This window comes from Oryctolagus cuniculus, chromosome 19 (assembly GCF_964237555.1).
Source record: "Oryctolagus cuniculus chromosome 19, mOryCun1.1, whole genome shotgun sequence".
NCBI classification, from domain to species: Eukaryota; Metazoa; Chordata; class Mammalia; order Lagomorpha; family Leporidae; genus Oryctolagus; species Oryctolagus cuniculus.
Window position 1 is genome coordinate 37,619,231 of NC_091450.1, and position 20,953 is coordinate 37,640,183.

At 60.2% G+C, this 20,953-nt stretch overlaps 1 protein-coding gene across 5 annotated transcripts in view; it reads right to left on the reverse strand.

The window, feature by feature from the left end:
• CARD11 (caspase recruitment domain family member 11) overlaps positions 1–20,953 on the reverse strand; it is an 88,758-nt gene that overhangs the window by 36,382 nt on the left and 31,423 nt on the right. For all 5 annotated transcript variants that reach the window (XM_070064301.1, XM_070064303.1, XM_070064302.1 and 2 more), the window contains exon 2: positions 5,389–5,522. In XM_070064301.1, the coding sequence (XP_069920402.1) occupies positions 5,389–5,395 (7 nt within the window). In that variant the 5' untranslated portion in view covers positions 5,396–5,522. The remainder of the gene's footprint in view (positions 1–5,388; positions 5,523–20,953) is intronic.

A 20,953-nucleotide genomic window follows, 5' to 3' on the forward strand; every position in this document is an offset into this window, starting at 1 on the left:
ACCTTTAATGTCTCTGTGTCTCTGACACTCAAGTGTGGCTACTGTGCATAGGTGATTTCTTTAAAAACCAACCTGGCAATCTCTGGCTTTTGATTGGACCTTTCTTTTGTAAACTGTTGTATATTTTTGCATGATTAATTAATACACAATTTATTCAATCATTCCCCTACTACTGGATGTAGTCGATTTTCCCTGTTTCACTTGGAACATTTCTTACTCTTGTAACAGGAAAAAATGAAAACTGCCTGTCTATCAGTGGTTATTTTTTTTTTTTTAATTTTTTGACAGAGTGGACAGTGAGAGAGAGAGAGACAGAGAGAAAGGTCTTCCTTTTGCCATTGGTTCACCCTCCAATGGCCGCCATGGCTGGCGTGCTGCAGCCAGCGCACCACGCTGATCCAATGGCAGGAGCCAGGTGCTTCTCCTGGTCTCCCATGGGGTGCAGGGCCCAAGCACTTGGGCCATCCTCCACTGCACTCCCTGGCCACAGCAGAGAGCTGGCCTGGAAGAGGGGCAACCGGGATAGGATCCGGCGCCCCGACTGGGACTAGAACGCTGTGTGCCGGCGCCGCAAGGCGGAGGATTAGCCTAGTGAGCCGCGGCGCCGGCCAACCTAACTGCCTATATCAGTGGTTATTCCTGGTCCTTTTGAACTGCAGTGTGTAACCTATTAAAAGGAAATAGTGACGTGAAAACATTCCCGAGACATACTGTTTTAAAAACAAATTTTAGACTCTATGCAGGAGGCCCCCAGAGGGTTCACAGGGAGCGTGCACTATGAAAACAGCACTCGTGGAGTGCAGCGAGTGCACAGTTCTCTGCAACAGAAACTTGACTTTGAACCCTATTTTTCCACAACAATTTAAAGTACCTTGTACGATACAAAATTATTTATATAACCCAACCCAAAGCAAGGCTTCCATCATGGAGGGGTGAGTGGGAGTGAGATCCGGAGCGAGGGGCGGGTCTCAGGATTCGCGAGCCGTGTTCCCACGCAGGGAGACGCATGAGTTTCGTCTGGTCAGCACCCTGCACTGCTTTACAAAAACCGCGTGCTACAGGGATTACTCGAGCAGCTTGGAAACAGCAGCACAGTTAACACAGATGAAGCCGAGTTCGGGGCAGTAGGTACGCCAACAGGCACAGCCATCTGCCGCCCCATCTGCAGGCTGTGGCCCCTGGCTCGCCAGCCCCACCCTGAGCGCTCCGGCCACAGCCAAGCGTCCTGCTCCAAGGAGGGTCGATCCACAGGCCAGGCAGCAACAGCCAAAACTCCTGCCCCTGGCAACTGCCTGTGGGGCCCAGGGAGGATGGGCTGGGCCGTGGGAACTGAACCAGCAGGCGGCATGAAGGCAGCCGTGGAGGCTCCAGCCAGCACCCAGAGAGCAGGAACACAGGCCGAGGCGATGGGGGCAGAGAGGGGAAGGGTGCAGGGGCGGCAGTCTGCAGGAGGCGACCGGGAGGGACCATGGGAAGCAGAGGGCGGGGTCGCCTCCCCTGTGCACGGCCTTTCCTGACCCCATGAGCCCCGCGTGGTTCTGGTGCTTGCTATGGCCCTTCCATAACCTCCCCCGGAACCGAGCTACTTCGGTGGGCTTTCTGTTCCGTGCACACAAAGGGCCTTGAGTTTGCTGTGATGGGAAACCAGGACTCAGTTCCCACTCAAGCCCATGAACTCCGCACGGGCAACAACCCTGCCTCATGGAGTTCAGTCCTCACCCTTGCCCCTTTCTGTGCTGATCCAGCTGGGGAGCCTGCTGCGTCTCCGACAGACGCACCCACGCAGCGGTCAGTGTGTCCACACGGTCACCCTCACTCTCAGCACAAGGTGCACCTGCCTGCATTACTCTCCTAGTCGACATCCCGAGGATTCGATTTCACGCGTTATTTCCTGAGCATGCAGCAGACACGGCTGTCACGGACCCACACTGCCTCCCGCGAACACCGCTGAGGGTGTTCCAGGGCTTCCCCCACCGCCTCCCGCTAACACCACTGAGGGCGTCCCAGCCCCTCCCCCACCGCCTCCCGCTAACACCACTGAGGGCGTCCCAGCCCCTCCCCCACCGCCTCCCGCTAACACCACTGAGGGTGTCCCAGCCCCTCACCCACTGCCTCCCGCTAACACCACTGAGGGTGTCCCAGCCCCTCACCCACCGCCTCCCGCGAACACCGCAGAGGGCGTCCCAGGGCTTCCCTGGGAACTGGCGGCCGCTCGCTTCGGGGCAGCTGGCATCTCCTGGCTGCAGAGTGGGATCTCACTGGTCTGCGCGGTTTAGGAAGAAGCATGGGTATGTCCCCTAGGGGTGGTTCTGTGGTCTCCCCTGATCTTTGTCGGGGTGTTAGTGTGCGGGGGGTATGGGATGCCTGGGGTCGTTGTGCCTGGCCTGTGCCCCTCCAATGGTGGGGCACAGAGATGGGAGGTCCTGGCACCCCGGGGTTGAATTCTTCAACCCGGACCCCTCCTACCTCCGCACCATCACCTGTAAGATAAACAAGTACCCTTTGCCCTAAGCCGTGCAACCCTGGGTCTACCATGGTGGGCAGCCCAAAGCCTCCCAACTGGCAGGTGCGTCTCTTATGTGGGGAGTCAGATCAGCGCCTCGTGTGCAGACTGCCCGCCCAGGAGCACATGCCCAGGAGCTGGCTCCGGGCTCCCTGGGGCAGGAAGACGGACAGACGTGGAGGCAGTGAGGAGCATTTCTTTCTATCTTTTTTCTTTGGATTGTTTTTAGTTTATTTATTGGAGAGGTAAAAAGACATAAAGAGAAAGAGAGACAGAGAGAGCTCCCCTCTGCCAGTTCACTCCTCAAATACCTATAATGTCTTGGACTGGGCTGGCTGAAGCCTGGAGCCAGGAACTCCATCCAGGTCTTCCCACATGGGCAGCAGGCACCCAGTTACCTGAGCCATCATCTGCCGCCTCCCAGGGTGCACGTTAGCAGGAAGCAGGAGCTGGGAGCCGGAGGTGGGTACAGAACCCGAGGTCTCCATGGGGGACTCAGGCATCCTAACTGCTCAGCCAGCTGCACCCCACCAGGAAGCGTTTGTCATGGACGAGGTGCTGGTGGTGGACACCGCGGAGCTGCAGGGCCAAGAGTTCAGTGCCGCGGGAACGCTTCCCCCAGGGCCGGGGTGGCCTCAACCAGGCAGGGGTGCCTGGGGCAAGACCTGCCCCAAACGGAGTTGAAGGGGACCGTGCAGCCGAGAGGCGAGGGACTCAGACCCTGGGTCTTGAAGACACCTTCCCAGGAATGCTCAGGGCTGAGCCTGCGGCGGGCACAGGGCGTGGGGAACACGGAGCTCGTGCGTGTCCTCACCCTCGGGCTGGGCGCTGGGCTGGAGAGAGGCTGCGGAGACGTTTCCGACCCAGCGTCTCCCCAGCGGAGGGAGCTGGCTGCCTACACAGACAATGGCAGCGTGGCCCGAGGAGCAGTGTCCCGTGCGGCCTGCAGGCGAGCCGCGAGCCCCTGCCTTGGGCTGCCCTGTGTCAGCCTGCGTCAGAATCGTCTCCCTCAGTTTCCCCAGGGATTCAGAGGCACACGTGATCGACCCAGCTTTGCGGGCAACGACAGCGAGACAGACACCCCGAACAGCGCACTCGAGGTCACGGCCTGAGTCCGACTGGGATCCTGCCCAGACCTCCCCGCGCTAACGCTCCCCTGGGGCTCCTTGGAGAGCAGCAGCATTCTGAGCTGGAGTTTGCAGGGCACAGCGAGAGGGGAAACCGAGCAGCCAGGTGAGGGGCTGCAGTTCACGTGGCAAAGACCCTGGGCTGCAAAGAATGATGAAGTGGCCAACTTCCGCCCACGAAGGGGAAGGAACACACTGCCCGCTTCCTCGGGGTGGCTGCCCACGGACATTTGCAAGGGGCCGAGAAATGCGTGAGGATTAGAAAGCAGAGGGCCTGTGACCCAGGCTTCCCGCTTGATCCCTACAGGAAATCTACCTGTGTGCGTCAGGACACCTGGGCAAGACTGTACCATGGCAGCATCGTCTGTGCGCACACCTGGAGACCACACACGTGCCCTGGTGCCGAAGAGGGGACAGCACCTGCCTGTTCCACAGGGGCGAACTTGACAGCAGTGGTAGTGAGGAAAGACAGCCGCGTGCACCTGCGCCGGCACAGGCACGGCTCAGGATCTGGGGCAGCCGCGTGCACCCGCGCCGGCACAGGCACAGCTCAGGATCTGGGGCAGCCGCATGCACCCGCGCCGGCACCATCACGCGTGCGGCTCAGGATCTGGGGCAGCCGCGTGCACCCGCGCTGGCACAGGCACGGCTCAGGATCTGGGGCAGCCGCGTGCACCCGCGCCGGCACAGGCACAGCTCAGGATCTGGGGCAGCCGCATGCACCCGCGCCGGCACCATCACGCATGCGGCTCGGGATCTGGGGCAGCCACGTGCACCCGCGCCGGCACAGGCACAGCTCAGGATCTGGGGCAGCCGCGTGCACCCGCGCCGGCACCATCACGCGTGCGGCTCGGGATCTGGAGGCCGAGTGAAGAAGCCAGCCATGGAACACAGACGACACAGACTGTCCACACGCACTTCAGAACCACACGATGCAGAACTCTGGTGTTAAGGGAACACAGCCACCAGACGCTGGGACCCAAGGGGACGAGCCAAGCCTGGGGAGGCGCAGCCAGGCAGAGGTGACGTGGGAGGGACGCCCGGGGAACCACGCTACTGCCAGCTGGGGACAGCGAGCCCGTGTTATTGTTCTTTGTCTTGAAGCTCCACTGCGTGTTTAGAAGGCAATGTTTCATGGGTGGAAACTAGGGAGCGCGCAGCCAGGCTGAAAAGATCAGAGATGTCCTGGACGTGGTTTGAGCGTCGTCTGCCTCCCAGATGCCTCAGGGCACCTCGGCCGGACTCAGCACAGCGGCCGCGTCCTGCTCCAGGCAGCTCCTTGGAAAGACTCGTGCTGCGGTGGGCTCTCCCACGCTAAGACTGCCCGGCAACGGCGGCCCTGGGCTGGCCGGCCTGTCCCTCCCCTCGGCCAGAGCTGCTGGAAGCCCTCACCCAGCCCTCGGCAGGGTTTGGCTTCCGGGCTGAGTTAAGTCTAAACTCACCAGTCTTCTCTACAAACAATCCAAAAGCAAGCTCAAGGCTGCCGGGCCCAGCTCTGGCGCAAGGGCTGCTTCGCCCACCTTCTCATGGGAAGCAGAGGACAAGCAGACGGCTTCCTGTGACAGCTCCCTCCGCTCCCCTCCCCACTGAAGGCATCCAGCTTGCAACCACGGCCCTGTGCAGGGTGCCTTCAGCTGGCCCCGGGGTCTCTTCACAGCCGAGCTGGGACATGCTGGCTTTTCCTCCGCCAGGCCCCAGGACTCGGACCCTTCCAGCTCAGGTAACCCCGCGCTCTGTTTTTCTGCACACGTCACGTACCTGGCATGCAGCAGGTGTCTGACGGGTAGGGCTGCTATCCTGTTACGAGGTCGAGGTCCGGCCTTCACTCCTGGCTGGGTCTCGCCTTGCCTCGAGCCAGGCTCCCGCAGGGTCTGCACCGGAGATGCTGGGCTCTGAAGAGGGAAAGAGAATCAGACACGGAGCAGGGGCAGAGGTCAGAGAGAAAGGGAGCTGCCCGAGCAAAGGGACGCTTGCTCTGAAAGAAAAAAGAGCAGCATGTCCCAGGTGCCCGTGTCTCCAGGTGACAATGACGGGGCACATGGTGCCAGCAGTCATGGGGGAAGAAGGGCTGGAGGCCATGGTCAAGGTGGGAGACCTTCCGGGCCAGACAACCTGACACGGCCACGGTTAAAGTCAGCTCGGTGCTCCAGGAGCTGCGGCTGTAGGTTGTTTTTTTTTTTTTTTTTTTCTTTTTAGGGAAGTGCCACTTCTTGTGCAGGCCAGGGAGCGGGCAGGTGAGGAAGGGCCTCCCTGCTCCCTGACAGCTGCTCCAAGGAGTGGGGGGGACACTGGGTCACTGTTTCATCAGGAACCTGGTCGGTGTGGGCTCTGAGGGTTCATCACAGGTGACGTCAGATCTCCCAGAGGTGACAGAAGCTGCGCCCGCAGGGCGGGGGCCAGGGCCACTGTTTGCTGGCAGAGGCCCGCTGGCCGGGCTCCATGGCCTCCTGCCTCGCGGCTGGGTGAGCAGACAGTCCAGCGGCACGTGCCAGGGAAGGCGGCAGGCGCGCCACCCCGAGCACGCACGAAGGGAATGGCACTTCCAGCACTCGCGTTTAGAAGGAGAAGTGCTGCTTCGTCATCAGAACCGGACAAGGAGAGCAGGTTTGCGGCGCCGCCCTTGCTGCCCCACCTTCCTGCCGCGCCGGCACAGCTCAGGCCGCAGGCACAGGCAGGCAGTACACGAGGCTGAACTCCCCGCTTCTGCACACGGTCTGACCACAGCCTTTGAGGCCTTGGTCTGAAGGTCAGGGAAAACTGCAAGGATGCTGGCTGGGTAAGTCCATCTCTCGGTCACTTGAGAGATCAGCTTGGTCACTCACAAGTGTAACGCGCAGTGGGCCCGACAGCATCTCTACTGCTTGCATTCACTGTTAAAGACGTCTGACAAACCAGGGAACTCTTCCCTGATGTGGTGCCATCAGCACCCCCATCACCATCACCACTGTCACTATCATCACCAACATTATCACCACCATCCCACCACACCACCGAAACCATCATCACAAAACATCTCCAACCTCATCAACATTATCCCCATCACCACCAACACCATCATCATCACCAACGTCCCTAACACCATCCCCATCCCCATCCATACCAAAATCACAAACATCCGCAAGATTACCGCCACCATCACCACCACCATCACCAACGTCATCACTACCACCATCATGATCACCAGCACCGTAAATACCAAAACACCATCACCATAAACACCATCACCACCCCATCGCCATCCCCATCAACACCGAAATCATGACATCTCCATCCCTGTCAACATTATCACCACCATCACCATCACCATCTCCATCTTACAGCCAAGTAAACAAAAACGTGAAGTTCTAGGTCACAAAATTTACACCAAAGGTCGTCTGATTCCCTCTCGATCACCACTGGACAGCCTCTACAAAAGCGGCTTTGGTTGAGGGCTGTAACCAGAAAGTGTGCACGGAGCTCCCCGCAAGGTCGCCGCACCACGCAGGCGCAGACCGAGAGGAAAGCAAGGCTTGCTAAGTGGCAGCTACTGGGTCAAAGTTCAGAGCAACACCTACTGCTTCCCCCAGAGACCCCAGGGGTCTCAGCTGCTGAGTGGGCGCTAAGTTCCCTACCACTGAAGGCAAGCAGGCCCAGTCGGTGCCCCTCTCCCTCCCGGGAAGCCCGGTGGCCGACAGGAAGAACGCCGGCTTCCGTCACCTTGTACTGAAGGGCACCTGGAAGAGCCCACCCTCCAGCCCAGCCTCCTGCCGATGCGGCCCCTGGGGCAGCGGTGATGGCGTCAGGGCCCAGGCCCCTGCCGCCTACATGGGAGACAAACCTGGGCTCCTGGTCACTTGCTCCAGCCCCGGCTGCTGCAGGCATTTGGGGAGAGAACCAGTGGATGGAAGCTCTCTCTGCCTTTCAAAAACTAAAGAATAAAACTAAATGAAAGGCCGGCGCCGCGGCTCACTAGGCTAATCCTCCGCCTAGCGGCGCCGGCACACCGGGTTCTAGTCCCGGTCGGGGCGCCGGATTCTGTCCCGGTTGCCCCTCTTCCAGGCCAGCCCTCTGCTGTGGCCAGGGAGTGCAGTGGAGGATGGCCCAGGTGCTTGGGCCCTGCACCCCATGGGAGACCAGGAAAAGCACCTGACTCCTGGCTCCTGCCATCGGATCAGCGCGGTGCGCCGGCCGCAGCGCGCCGGCCGCGGCGGCCATTGGAGGGTGAACCAACAGCAAAGGAAGACCTTTCTCTCTGTCTCTCTCTCACTGTCCACTCTGCCTGTCAAAAAAAAAAAAAAAACTAAATGAAAAACACAGGGCCAGGGATCACTTGATGTTTTAGCAAGGCCTCCATGGGAAGGGTAGAGATGAGAAGAGACAAGAGGACAAGGGGGCGTCCTGCAGACAAGGCCAGAGTCAGAGAACACACAAAGACCAAGCCTAACAAGGCAACCCGATAGACCTGACCCTGCTGGAGGTGAGCTGAGATCCTGCAGCCATCCAACAGCTGCACGCTAAGCACAGGGAGCAACCAAAGAAGAGATCTGGGAGATTAAGGACACAGCAGCAGAAACTGGAAGCCTACGGAAGACAGGGAAGACAGAAGTTGACTTCCCAGAAGTTCAAGAGGATGACCATAAGTAGCCGGGCAGGGCTTGAGGTCAATCTAGAAGGTCCAGCACCTACGACACAGGAATCCTAGAGAGCACAGACTGTGTCTCCTCCCTTCTTTTCACGTTTTATTTATTTGAAAGGCAGAGTGAGAGAGAGAAGGGAGGGTGAGCGAGAGAGGAGAAATCCTCCATCTGTTGGTTCACTTCCTGAACACCCCCCATAGTCAGGGCAGCGGCAGGCTGCAGCCAGGAGCCAGGAACTCTATCCTGGTCTCTCACAGTGGGGCAGGGGCCCAAGTACCTGGGCCACCTTCTGCTGCCTCCCGGGGTGCATTAGCAGGAGCTGGGTCGGAAAGGAACGCTCTGGGGCTGGACTGTCACTCCGCTATGGGCTGTGAGCGTCCCCCGCTGCAACTTAACACAGCGCACCACGACGTCTACCCCGTGTCTCCGTTCCTGTATATATGTCTGGGATAAATGTAAATTAAGAGACGGAATTAGCAGAGAAATAAGGACACGGATCTTCCAGTGTCAGCGGGAGAGAATCTTCTCAGAGCACGACGTTCTGACATTTCAGACCACTAGGAAATGACGGAAGACCCTAGAAGCTTCCAGAAGGAACACCTCAGACCACAAGCAGAGAACCGGAAGCAAGGGTGGGACCTCTTACCAGCAGTACTGGAGGCGGGGGACCGTGAGGCCATGTCTTCCCTTTTTTGATGGAAGAGACTTTAAACTCAATTTTAGCCTAACCAAGTGTGTGGAAACAGAATGGAACTCTTAGGAGAGGCAAGGACTCTAAGTATCTACCTCCTCCTTGAGGGCAGGCTCCAGCAAGATGAGGGAGCAAAGCCACACAGCAGAAGGTGGAGAGGCCAGGATGAGGGCCAAGCGGCGCGGGGCGGCTGCCCCAGGTTCTGGCAGGCTCAGGAGCTCCCACCACAAGGAGGCTGCCGGGAAACACCGAATGCCTACGTGGCAGAGTTGATTATCGCCAGGATGATACTGTGAGGCCTGGACCAGGCCCAGCCCTGGTTGTGGCCATCTGGGGAGTGAACCAGTGGACGAAGACCTCTCTCTGTCTCTCCCTCCTTCTGTCTTTCCAATACATACATTCGTAATCTTAACACCCAACAGAGCTCCCGCACTCTGGTGCGCAGTCACATTGCCCCACACCCTCCCCACCATGTGGGGCTTCGGGGAGGGGCTGAACAAAGACAAAATCAAACCAGGAACATCTTTGCCTACAGAGACAACAGCGACAGCTTGCCCTCTGTCCTGACGGTTTATTTTCATCTACTTGAAAGGCTGAGAGACAGAACAATCTCCCTTCGCTGATTTACTCTCTCAAGGCCCCCAAGAGTCAGGGCTGGGTCAGGAGCTCCATCTGGGACTCCCGCGGGGGCGGCTGAGGTCCAAGTGCTGCGGCCGACACCTGCCGCTTCCCAGGATGGGGAGTGGAGGAGCCGGGACGCCAACCCAGGCACCATGAGACGGGTGCAGGCGTCCCACACCGTGGCATCGCCTGCCTGCCCACCCTCCCCACCGCTTCTAAGCAGAAAGGGTGCAGCCATGAGCAGGAGAACCCTGGGTGTGAGCTCTGCGTCTGCCATCTGCTGCTGCTGCTGCTGAGCGACCCTCGACACATCGCTTAACCTCTCTGCACCCCCTTCTGTCATCTGCAAAGCCAGACAAGCAGTGCCAGCACCTTCAGATTGCTGTGTCTCGATACGAGGGGGCCACGAATCGATACCACCACCCTCAAGAAAGCAGCAGCGAAACGGAGACAGAGTCACACAGTGCCGCCTGGCGGCTCAGGGTAGGCACCTGCACGCCCGGCACAGCGGCGAGCCAAGCTCAGGATTTCTCCTCAGCCCTTGTGCCGGGGACGTCACTCGGCCCAGCGATGCCTGGCACGAGTGGGAGACGGACATCTACTAGGGGGAGATTTCGATTGCATGAACTCTGGCCTTGTTTTCCATGCGACTTCGTCCCTTCAGTGAGGAGACCTCTCTCTGCAGGCGTCTGCTGAGTTCTCGCCAAGACAGCAGCTGGGGGGGGCCCCAGCGCCCTCTGCGTGGTCCCAGCTGGCAACCTGGAATCAGTGCCTGTCCATCCTGTGCTCTCCGTCGGTCACCGGCTGGAAGCCGAGGGGGACGTCCATAGACTCTGACCAGTGGGAACAGAGCTGTCTTTCTGGGGGAAAGGAGGATGGGCTCTCCACTTGCTGGTGTCCCCAGATGGCTGCCGCCTGCAGTGTGCACGAATCCTTAGGGGGACGTGACACAGGTGCATCCCGTGTGTAGCCCCGTTTGTGGAGTTCAAATTCTCTGAAAGCTGACAACCTGGGAGCAGCCAGCATTTGCCAGATCACGTGAAACCCGCCAGTCCCTGGTGACGTCCTCACGGGCGGCGGGGGGGGGGGGGGGGGGGCGCGGAGGAGAGCTGCCTGCAGAGCCAGGGTGTGTGGCCTTCCTGGGGAGGGTGCCTGACCTGCGGGGTCCTCGGGCTCAGAGGCCAAGGCTGCGATGTGCAGCAATGCATCCCAGCAGGTGTGCAGGATGAGGGGTCGCGTCTAGGAGGGTGGCAGGCAGGAGAGCTGAGAACCGCTGGGGCCCGCGAGGGCCATCTGCAGCCTAATCCAGGGCTGCTCTTGGTCAAGGCTTGGCTCTCTGGGAGCAAAACAGAGCCAGGACGCTCTTTACACAGGTCCAGTGTATCGCTCAGCAGGTAAAGCTGCCGTCCGGGCACCGATTCATGGTCCAGATGTTCCTCCTCTGACCCAGCTCCCGGCTGATGGCCTGGGAAAAGCGGCACAAGATGGCCCAAGCGTTTGGGCCCCTGCCACTCACGTGGAAGACCTGGGTGAAGCTCCTGGCTCCTGGCCTCCGCCTGGCCCAGTGCTGGTTGTTGTGACCATCTGGGAACCAGTGGATGGAAGACCTCTCTCCCTACGTCTCTCTGTAACTCTGACTTCCAAATAAATAGATAATCCTTTAAAAGTACTTAAAAATATAAAATACAGGCACTGGCATAATCCGGAGAAGGAAAATCCTCAAATGACGAAGCACGCAGAGGACACACAAGGCCACGCATGGCTCCCCCACGATGTGCGGGAAGGAACCTGACAGCCGCAGGCTTCAGACCTGCAGCGGGTCCTAGGGCTGACCCGCGCTGGAGGTCCAGGCCCTCCCGGTGGGCAGCGATGGAGGGAGTGACCGCTGGGGACCTCTGCGAGGATGCAAGCGGGCTGGAGCCTGACGGAGCGGGCTGTCCAACACTGCGTACGCACTGAAAGACACAGGGTTGTGAGCTCACAGATGGCAGTTCCTACGTTACGCGCATTTCCCTTCAACAAATAAAATAAATAAAAACAGCTATGATCCCTTGAGCGCAGGTGAGCAGGGGTCAGGCCCTGAACCAGCAGTAACTCCAACCCTCAAACACCCAGCCAGGGTGGTGTCCTCGTCACTGGCCAAGGCCCAGGAGAGGGACGGGGTCGCGGGACTTGGGTGCAGGTGGCAGGCTTGCGGCTGTGCGTGGGGGTCTCCAGGGGCTTTTCACACCTGAGGGCCAAGAGAGAGAGAGAGAGAGAGAGCACTCTGCGTGACAATGGCAGGCAAGGCCTCTGCGGGCACAGGGTCTGTGGGCGTAGAAGGCAGAGGAGCCGGGGTGAGAGCCGGAGCAGAGGGCGGGGACGTGCGGCTGACGACAGAGAAAAGGGAACAGGAACCCGGGTTTTATTTAGTGCCCCAGGTGCAGAGCTGAGAGGGAGAGAGACACAGGGGAAGGCAGCACGGAGGGAGGAGAGGAGGTGGGGGGAGGGGGAGGGAGGGGCCTGCCTGGAGGGATGGCTCACAGCCCCCTCCCGGGAGTTCCAAGACCGCAGGCGCCTTGCACATGAACTTGAGTAATTTCCTGCAGGCCAGCTCACCTGTCTCAAAGCCATCGGTGATCTTGAAACTCAAGACATTTCGACTCACACTTTCCACATTCGTGTGCAGGACAAGAGGGGTCGGGAGCCCGCGGCCGGCAAACACCCCCACTGGCACCATTTTCTTCAATGAGTCTGCCAGCGCCGGGAGCCAGCGGGGGTTTCGTTTCCACTCCCCCGGCTGAGGCAGGGGCCCTGTCTCTCCGAGGCTTCACCCGTCCTCTGCCTCGGCTGTAATGCAACACATGCCCAGTGTTGGCGGGACAGGAGCTCAGCACGCTGGGGCTCCTGGCCACGGGGGTGCGATGACAAACCAGGCACGGGTGCCGAGCCACGACTGTGCCGGAATCTGAGCCAGCACTACTGAGCCAAGGCTGCTGGGCGTGGAGTGGCAGAGTGTAGCCGGACTCTGCTGGGCTCGCCCTGGTCCCTGAAAACGTCTCGGACCGTGTGTGCGTGACAGTGGTCCACACTGTGGGCTTCTGCTCCTCTGAGGCCTGGCTGACCCCACAAATGTGGGTCATCTCTCCCAAGCCTCCAGGCCCCGGGTCTGCTCCAACTCCTTCAGAAACCATCTCGCCACCTTCACGAGACCGGGGTGGGGTGGGGTGGGCGACCTTGCCCCCAGGGGTCCGCGCTGTGCTGTGTGCTCCTGGACCCCCAGCGCCTGCGGGGGCTCTCCAGGTCTCCATCTTGCTTGCGGGCAGGGGCGAGAAGGGGAGGACTCTTGGACAGCACTTATCTCTTGGCATTTGCGACTTCCAGCACCCAGGACAGCAACGGTGGAAGATGCTGGGGTGGGGGAGGGGCAGTGGGGGTTCTTCCCAGGTGTAGAGGGGGCCATGTGGCGGGGCTGTAGCTCCCTGTAAAGCCGGGCCCTGCTTCTGCAAACAGACACTGCACACGGCGCTCCTCGCCCAGCCAGCCTGCATCATCACAGAGCTTCCACGGGACCTGCTCTGCGCTCTGCCACCACCCCTGGTCCAGGACAACCCGGGCGCCTGGTCCCTGGAGGGTCCTCTCCATGTGTGCGTGCGTGCGTGCATGTGTGTGTCCATGTCTGGGCTTGTGATATATGTGTGTGCACGTGCCATGTGCTGTATGTGTACACTGTACACATGTCTGCGTGCTGCACCTGTGTGATGTACTGCATGGGTGCACACACAGGTGCATGTGTGTGCACATGTGTGGTATACATGTGCACACACAAGAGTGGTCTGTGTGCATGTTAAGTGTCTGGTGTGTTTGTGTGTGCTGATGCGTGTGCAAACCTCCTGTGGCCTAGCAGGAGCTGTGGCCCTGTCCCACTGTGCAGTCGTGGGTCCGGTTAAGGAAGTTGGACAATAAGGGCAAGCGAGAAGCCACTGTGACCCCGGGCTTGGAGGAGGGCAGGGGACCCGCGGGCCCAGCTGGAAAGCTGACTTGCGTGTGTGTGCCCAGTGGCCACACCGGGGTCTGGCCTGAGTCTGTTCATCCCCTCTCCTCCGCAGTGGCCTGGGAGGCCCTGGGAACCCTGATGCGGTGGGCTGCAGTCGCCACCCCCGGAAGCCCCGGCGGGCTCGCCCTCGCAGGCACCTCTATCTTTAGCCGAGCATGGGGGCTGCACACTTCCCTTTTTCTTTCTTTTCTGAGCAAAGTCTGTACTGACTTCCCACCCCAGGGAGGGGGCGGCTGCGGAACAGAGTGGGGGCTGCGGAGAGGCTGCGTCTGCCCCAGGGGGTCTGGAACAAGGCAGGTGTCCCCAGCATTCCGTGCACCCCCCCTCCCCCCGCACCGGGGACTGCAGCCCTCGCTCTGCCTCTGCGCTCCCCTGGAGGAGGCTGGGCCGGCGGGAAGACAGGGCCTGGAACACTGCAGGGAAGATCCTTCCAGAAGTCCCCAGAGGGCCTCCTCCCTTCCTCTCCTCCACTCTCGGACGAATGTCAGTGCCTTGGACGCCCTATCTCAGCCGCCACCTCCAGCCCAGACTTGGCCCGTGGACCCCCTCTGCCCACCTGCCTCGGGTCTGTCCCTCCCCACGGCCCCTTCCATAGCAGGTGGCCCCTGGACGCTGTGGGGAGACACCTGGGGGCGGATGGGATTACCCCGTGTGCAAAGTGCAGCAAGAGGAGCTATAGTGGCTCCTGTGTATCTGGGCCCAGCCTCTCCCCCCCGCTCCTCAGTCCCACACGACAGGCAGCCGTCTCTAGTGTTAAGCCCGTATCGACCCCAAGGTTACTTCCTTTTCCCAAAAAACAGAGAAGTGCCCAGAGGGCCACACGGATCCCAGGACACGGCTCAACATGCCCAGAGGCCCAGGTGCCCAAGGCCCAACCCCCCAGGAGGGTCCTCCGGAGGCTGGGGTCCCTCCCGTCCTGTCACCCACACTCAGAGCCCACAGTGCCCTGGATCTTGCCCGTGTTTGCCTCTCTGAGCCTCGGAACCAGCCGGCAGCACAGGAGGCGCCGCCACGGGCCTGGCTCCCCTGTTCTGCGTTTCGGGGTGCAGCCGCTGGTGGGCTGTGAGGTCACTAGCTTGCTCCCTTTGTCACGGAGCCACACCCCATGCCGTGGGTTCTGCCTGGGGGTGGACACTTGGGTGCTTTCTCATTTGGGACGTTTTGGCACAGGACTTCCCGTGGATGCAGGCGGTCATTTCTCCTGGGCAGGTGCCCTGGCGGAGGGCCGAGGGTCACACAGTGCTGCCCACGGCCCCCCGAGGGTCACACAGTGCTGCCCACGGCCCCCCGAGGGTCACACAGTGCTGCCCACGGCCCCCCGCGGGTCACACAGTGCTGCCCACGGCCCCCGAGGGTCACACAGTGCTGCCCACGGCCCCCCGAGGGTCACACAGTGCTGCCCACGGCCCCCCGCGGGTCACACAGTGCTGCCCACGCCCCCCGAGGGTCACACAGTGCTGCCCACGGCCCCCCGAGGGTCACACAGTGCAGCCCACGGCCCCCCGAGGGTCACACAGTGCTGCCCACGGCCCCCCGAGGGTCACACAGTGCTGCCCACGGCCCCCCGAGGGTCACACAGTGCTGCCCACGGCCCCCCGAGGGTCGCACAGTGGCTGCCCACGGCCCCCCGAGGGTCACACAGTGCAGCCCACGCCCCCCGAGGGTCACACAGTGCTGCCCACGGCCCCCCGAGGGTCACACAGTGCTGCCCACGGCCCCCGAGGGTCACACAGTGCTGCCCACGGCCCCCCGAGGGTCACACAGTGCTGCCCACGGCCCCCCGCGGGTCACACAGTGCTGCCCACGCCCCCCGCGGGTCGCACAGTGGCTGCCCACGGCCCCCCGAGGGTCGCACAGTGGCTGTTCACAAAGCAAGCCTCAGCTCCCTGTCTCCCGCCAACACTCGGGCGCAGGCTGGGATGCTGAGGCCGTCCCTTGACTTTCCACACCCTGCCCTCCCCCTCAGCTTGCACAGGGCCTCCCTCCCCCCACCCCCGGGACCCCTCTCTTCTTCTGCTACACCCTTCCCACCTCAAGTCCTGTCTGGGGGCTGAACAGAGTCCTCCCCAAGCTCACGCTACCGGCAGCCTCAGAATGTGAGCTTAGCAGGAAAGATGGCCTCGGCAGAGGTAACCGAGTTGGGACGCGGTCTCCCGGGACGCTGGGGTGGTCCTGAACCCAGTGGCAGGTCTCATTATGGGCTGTGGAGATGACGGACACCAAGACAACAAGGCGATGATGGGGGAGGAGCCCGCAGTGAAGGCGCCCTGAGCCGCGGAACGCAGCTACGCGGGCCCAGAAGTCTGCGAGGAGAGGGAGGCGCCTCCTTCGCAGCTGTGGGGGTGGGGGGAGCGTGGCCCTGCAGGCACCTGGCCTCAGGGTTCCCGTTCCCACAACTGTGCGAGGACGAACCTCTCTCATCTACAGAGACCAAGCCCAAAGGGTGGAACGGGGGCTGCAGGCTTTTCTGCACCCAAGAATGAGGAGGTTCCCACAGGGCCAGGCCAGGGGTCCACAAGGGGCTGTCCCAGCGGCTGCCCAGCACAGACCCAGGAGAGGAGGGCGCTGGGAGCCCCTGGGAGGAGGAGAAGCAACTGTCCCACACAAAAGCATACGCCAGAGAGGGTGGCGTCCGAGCGCGCGGCGGACGACGGCTTTGCTGCAGTACGGCCACAAGAGGAATCGCAAAGTCGCTCGCTTTGCCACGCCACAGCCTCACGTGGCCGGAGTCCCTGGCCACAGAGCCGACCCCACTTGGCCCAGGGGCTCAGGGCACGAGTGCCCGCCCCAGCGCTAGGTGAGAGGAACCCCCGTCCCATGTTGCTCCCAGGGTGTACATGGATCCATCCCCCCGGAGCCCCCAAGCTGCGCAGGACCAGGCTGCCCCAGGACTTGGGATTCAAGCTGGCCCGCGAGGCCTGTTTTATTTATCATAATTGTGAGCCGTGCAGGCCCCTAACTGCTGACTCAGCTGCCCGAGCCCCAACCCGTAAAACCCTATTTCAGGAAGGTCCAGTGGTTTTATTTTCTGATCATAAATATGAAATTTAATTAGCAGCTTGCTGCTAATGAAGTCCGGCCTGGAGACTGCAGAGCAGGCCACAGAGCACGTGCGACTGTTAACCCTTCCCGGCCCAGACTGGCCAGGAGCTGGGGAATGCGGGCGCGTAGCCTCAGGCCTGGAAGGAGGCGTAGCGTGGCTTGGGCATCCCCCCCCCCCCCCCCGCCATAGGGTCCAGCAATGTGTCCTTCTGTGTCAGCGACAGGGCAGGGCAACGCGTCCTGGGCAAGCACAGAAAGTGACCCCCAATCGAGGGGACATGACCACCCCGGCTGCCCAGGCCCGGTTAGGACAACCCCACAAGTCTCTCCTCCACCCCAAGTGGGGGATGCGTGTCTGTGGTGGGAGGGCGAGGGCAGTGAGCCCGGCACTGCTGTGTCTCAGAGGCCAGGAGGCTGGGAGGCAGGCGGGGAGGGCACAGCTGCCCCGGATCCTCCTGCGGGACGTCCCCGAGACCCCTGGGGTCCCTCGCCCACATGCAGGATGCAGGGGAACTCAGCAGCTGCCGCTCTTCCAGCTGCACCTGCCTCAGGTCCTCAGACCGCCACAGGGTGGTCACCGCGCCTGCGGCCCACGGTGAGTGTTGTTCAGAGCTGGCTGAACGCGCTTGGGAAGCCCACACCCGCAACACGGCAGGCGACTGGCAGACGGGTGCTCTCATGGCTATCGCCCGGGTCCTCGCTCGACACCCACAGGCTAGAACCCACCAGAAGGCGGGGGGTATGCCACGGTGGCCCACTCCCCCTCCTGTGTGTGCCCGCGGGGTCTCGACGTGCCCGCCCGGCGCCAGGATGTCCTCGTCTCGCCGTGTGCAGCTCTGCCCATGGAAAAGGTGCAGCAGGAGGGAGAAACACGCCCCCTCCCCAGGGAGTCTGCCGGGAATCACACCTAGTAAGAAAGGGGCGTGCTTCAGGCAGCAGAGTTCCGAGGGATTTCGTTCCTGCTTCCGCTCCACTGAGACACACTGAGCTCTGCACGCCCTCGGGTTCCAGCCCCGGAACGTCTGAGATGCGCTCACACTGCGGCCAGGCACTGCGGCACAGCGGGGTAAGTCGCATCCTGCCATCCCACATGGGCACTGGTTCAAGTCCAGCTGCTCCACTTCTGATCCAACTCTCTGCTCATGTACCTGGGAGAGCAGAAGACGGCCCAAGTGCTTGGGCCCCTGCACCCACGTGGGAGAGCTGGATGGAGTCCCTGGCTCCTGTTTTTTGTAGGAGCTCCAGCTCCTACAGCCATTTGGGGAGTCAACCAACAGATGGAAGATCTCCCCCTCCCTCCTTCTCTGTAACTCTGTTAAATAAATAAATAAGTCTTTAAAAGAAGAAGAGCTCACGCTTGGCTCTGGGTGGCCCTGCAGGCAGTTCTCCCGGGGCCACCTCGGCGGTTCTGGGACGCTGGAGATGAACTCCGTCAGGTGCCGTCATCCACCCCAGCAGGTGCGTCTGGAGTAAACGCTCTGTGTGAGCTGAGCCTGGAATAATGCATCCGCCTTCTCTCGCCTGCTGGGTTGAGGGTGGCTGGCTCCCACGTGAGGAGCTGCCCGGGGCGAGCCCACACTCAGACCTGAATTCCTCAACAGGCGGTGGTCAGCTGCCGCCTCGGCATCCCCACCGCGGCGCCTCACCACAGCCCCTCTGCGTGGGCGCCTGCGCTGGAGCACCTCCCCAGGCGATTCACAAGCCCACAGGGGCAGGTGCGGCTTGCGCACAAGGGCGGGGCAGGTGTGGCTCGCGCACAGGGGCGGGGCAGGTGTGGCTCGCGCACTGGGGCAGGTGCGGCTCGCACACAGGGGTGGGCACGGCTTGCCACCTGTCCTCCCTCGGCCGCATCTTTCAGGACTCCGGTTTGAAGCAGGCGCTTGCCCCTCTCCTGGCTCCTGTCCCTGCCTGGTCTCTGGGGGGTTTCTGACTTCCTGTCTTGGCTCCATGCACTCAACAGTCTTCTGGGGAACCGTGCCCCGAGTTGGACCACGTCTTCCCTCTGTATTCTCGGCCTTGCTGGCAGCTGTCACAGCGCTTCAGTGCGCCTGAGCCTCGCTCCTGACCGACTGCGCCACCTGCAAACACCTGCCCACTGCTGACCTCTCGCCGCCCACCCCCTAAGGGGTTAAGGAAGCACATGGCCTGCTGGTAGCTGCCCTGTCTGTCAGTGACGTGCTAAGCAAGGACCAAGCTAGGCAAATGACACACGTGTCCTGCAACCAGACTGCTGGGCACCCTCGACGTCTCATCAGGGGACAGGTGCCTGGGGAGTCCGACCTAAGCCACCCCACAGCCCGTCTCGCATCACTCCCTGTGACCTGGTCTGGTGCATGCACGTCACTTGTGAGGGGTGTGCAACCTAACACTCCGCAGTACAGTGAGCGCGTTACATGACTATGACGTGGGACAAGACCTCTGGAACGACGGCCCGCGCACACTGGACGCTGGTGGCTCAGGACGGACTGAGCGCGCTAAGCACGGGTTGGGGGTGGCACCAGCACCTTGCTCGTTGACAGGATTCTCTGTAGTCATCAGAGGCATGGTGAAGGGAGCCCAACGGAGCAGAGATGAGGACCACAGTTCAGACAGAGCTCCCGGCTCCTGGCCTGGAGTGGCCCAGCCTGGGCTGCTGGGAGCATCTGGTGAGTGAACCACCCATTGGACGGTGGGTCTCTCTCTCTCTCTCTGCCTTTCAAAGAAAAATTTAAAAATGCAACCAAAATGCGATTCTTTGAAAACAATCAACAAAAGCAATACACTTCTAAGTATACTACAAAAAAGGAGAAAAAAATACTAAGGAGTGAGAAGAGTGAACACTACCAAGCTATTAGACACTTAGAGTATATTACGAGATTCTAGAAAAAACATTTTGCTCACAAATCCTACAACACAGATTTAAAGATGGCATTAAAAAGATTCAAATTCCCAAACTTGACAGAAGAACAATGTGAATTAGTCCTGTAAGCTTTTTTTTTCTTGACAGGCAGAGTGGACAGTGAGAGAGAGAGAGAGAGAGAGAAAGGTGTTCCTTTGCCGTTGGTTCACCCCTCAGTGGCCGCTGTGGCCGGCGCACCGCGCTGATCTGATAGCAGGAGCCAGGTGCTTCTCCTGGTCTCCCATGGGGTACAGGGCCCAAGCACTTGGGCCATCCTCCACTGCACTCCCGGGCCACAGCAGAGAGCTGGCCTGGAAGAGGGGCAGCCGGGACAGAATCCGGTGCCCCGACCGGGACTAGAACCCTGTGTGCCGGCGCCGCAGGTGGAGGATTAGCCTAGTGAGCCGTGGCGCCGGCCAGTCCTGTAACCTTTAAACAGTTGGAAGTCATCACCAGACGTGTTCCTACGAAGAACACTCCAGACGCACGTGGCGTTACTGGTGAATCTGATCAACTACGAACGAGTAACACCAATCTTTTACGAACCCTTGGAGAGAACGGAGGGAGAACTGCTCTCGTGTGTGGCCAGCACTGTACCAGTTCCAGAATCAGACAAAAAATGTAACGAGAACAATGAACCAGCATCTTCCACAGACACAGATTCAAAATTTGTAATGGAATTTTAGCTAAAATTTCAGAAACATATAGAAAGGACAATACGTTCTGACCAAGTGGGACTTATTCTTGGAATGCAAGGTGGGTTCAACATGCAAACATCAGCCAGCGTAACTGGGGGACCGGCATTATGGTGCAGCGGGTTAGGTGTTGGCATTCCATCTGAGTACCAGTTCGAGTCCCAGCTGCTCCACTTCAAACCCAGCTCCCTGCTAATGCACCAGAGAAGGCAGAGGAAGATGGTGCGAGTACATGGGTCCCTGCCACCCACGTAGGAAATCCAGATGAAGTTCCCAGTCCTGGCCTCTGTGGCCATGTGGAGAGTAAACAAGTGGACGAAGATCTCACTCCCTCCCGCCATCCCTAACCGTGCCCTTCAATAAATAAATAAATAAATAAATAAATCTTTTAAAAAAATCCAGAAGAATCTATAGAAAATCCACTAGAATGGTAATTTATTAATAACTAATGACTATTCTCTCTATTAGCAAAATCACAAGACGGTTCACACAGAAAAATAAAGACTTAAATATAATGAAAGACATGTAAAATGTCTACACTGAAAACAACAAAACCGCTAAAAAGTTGGAGAAGCCCTATGTCAAACAGAAACATCTTACATGCCCGGATGGAAGATCTGTTAGTCGTGTTACAATACTGACGTCAGGCCCAAGCCGAGCTCCAGTCTCCGCGGACTCCAGCAAACCCCGACGAGGTTTCCTGGGAGCGCAGGAGCAGCCTCCTCTCGGGTGTAGAAGGGAGAC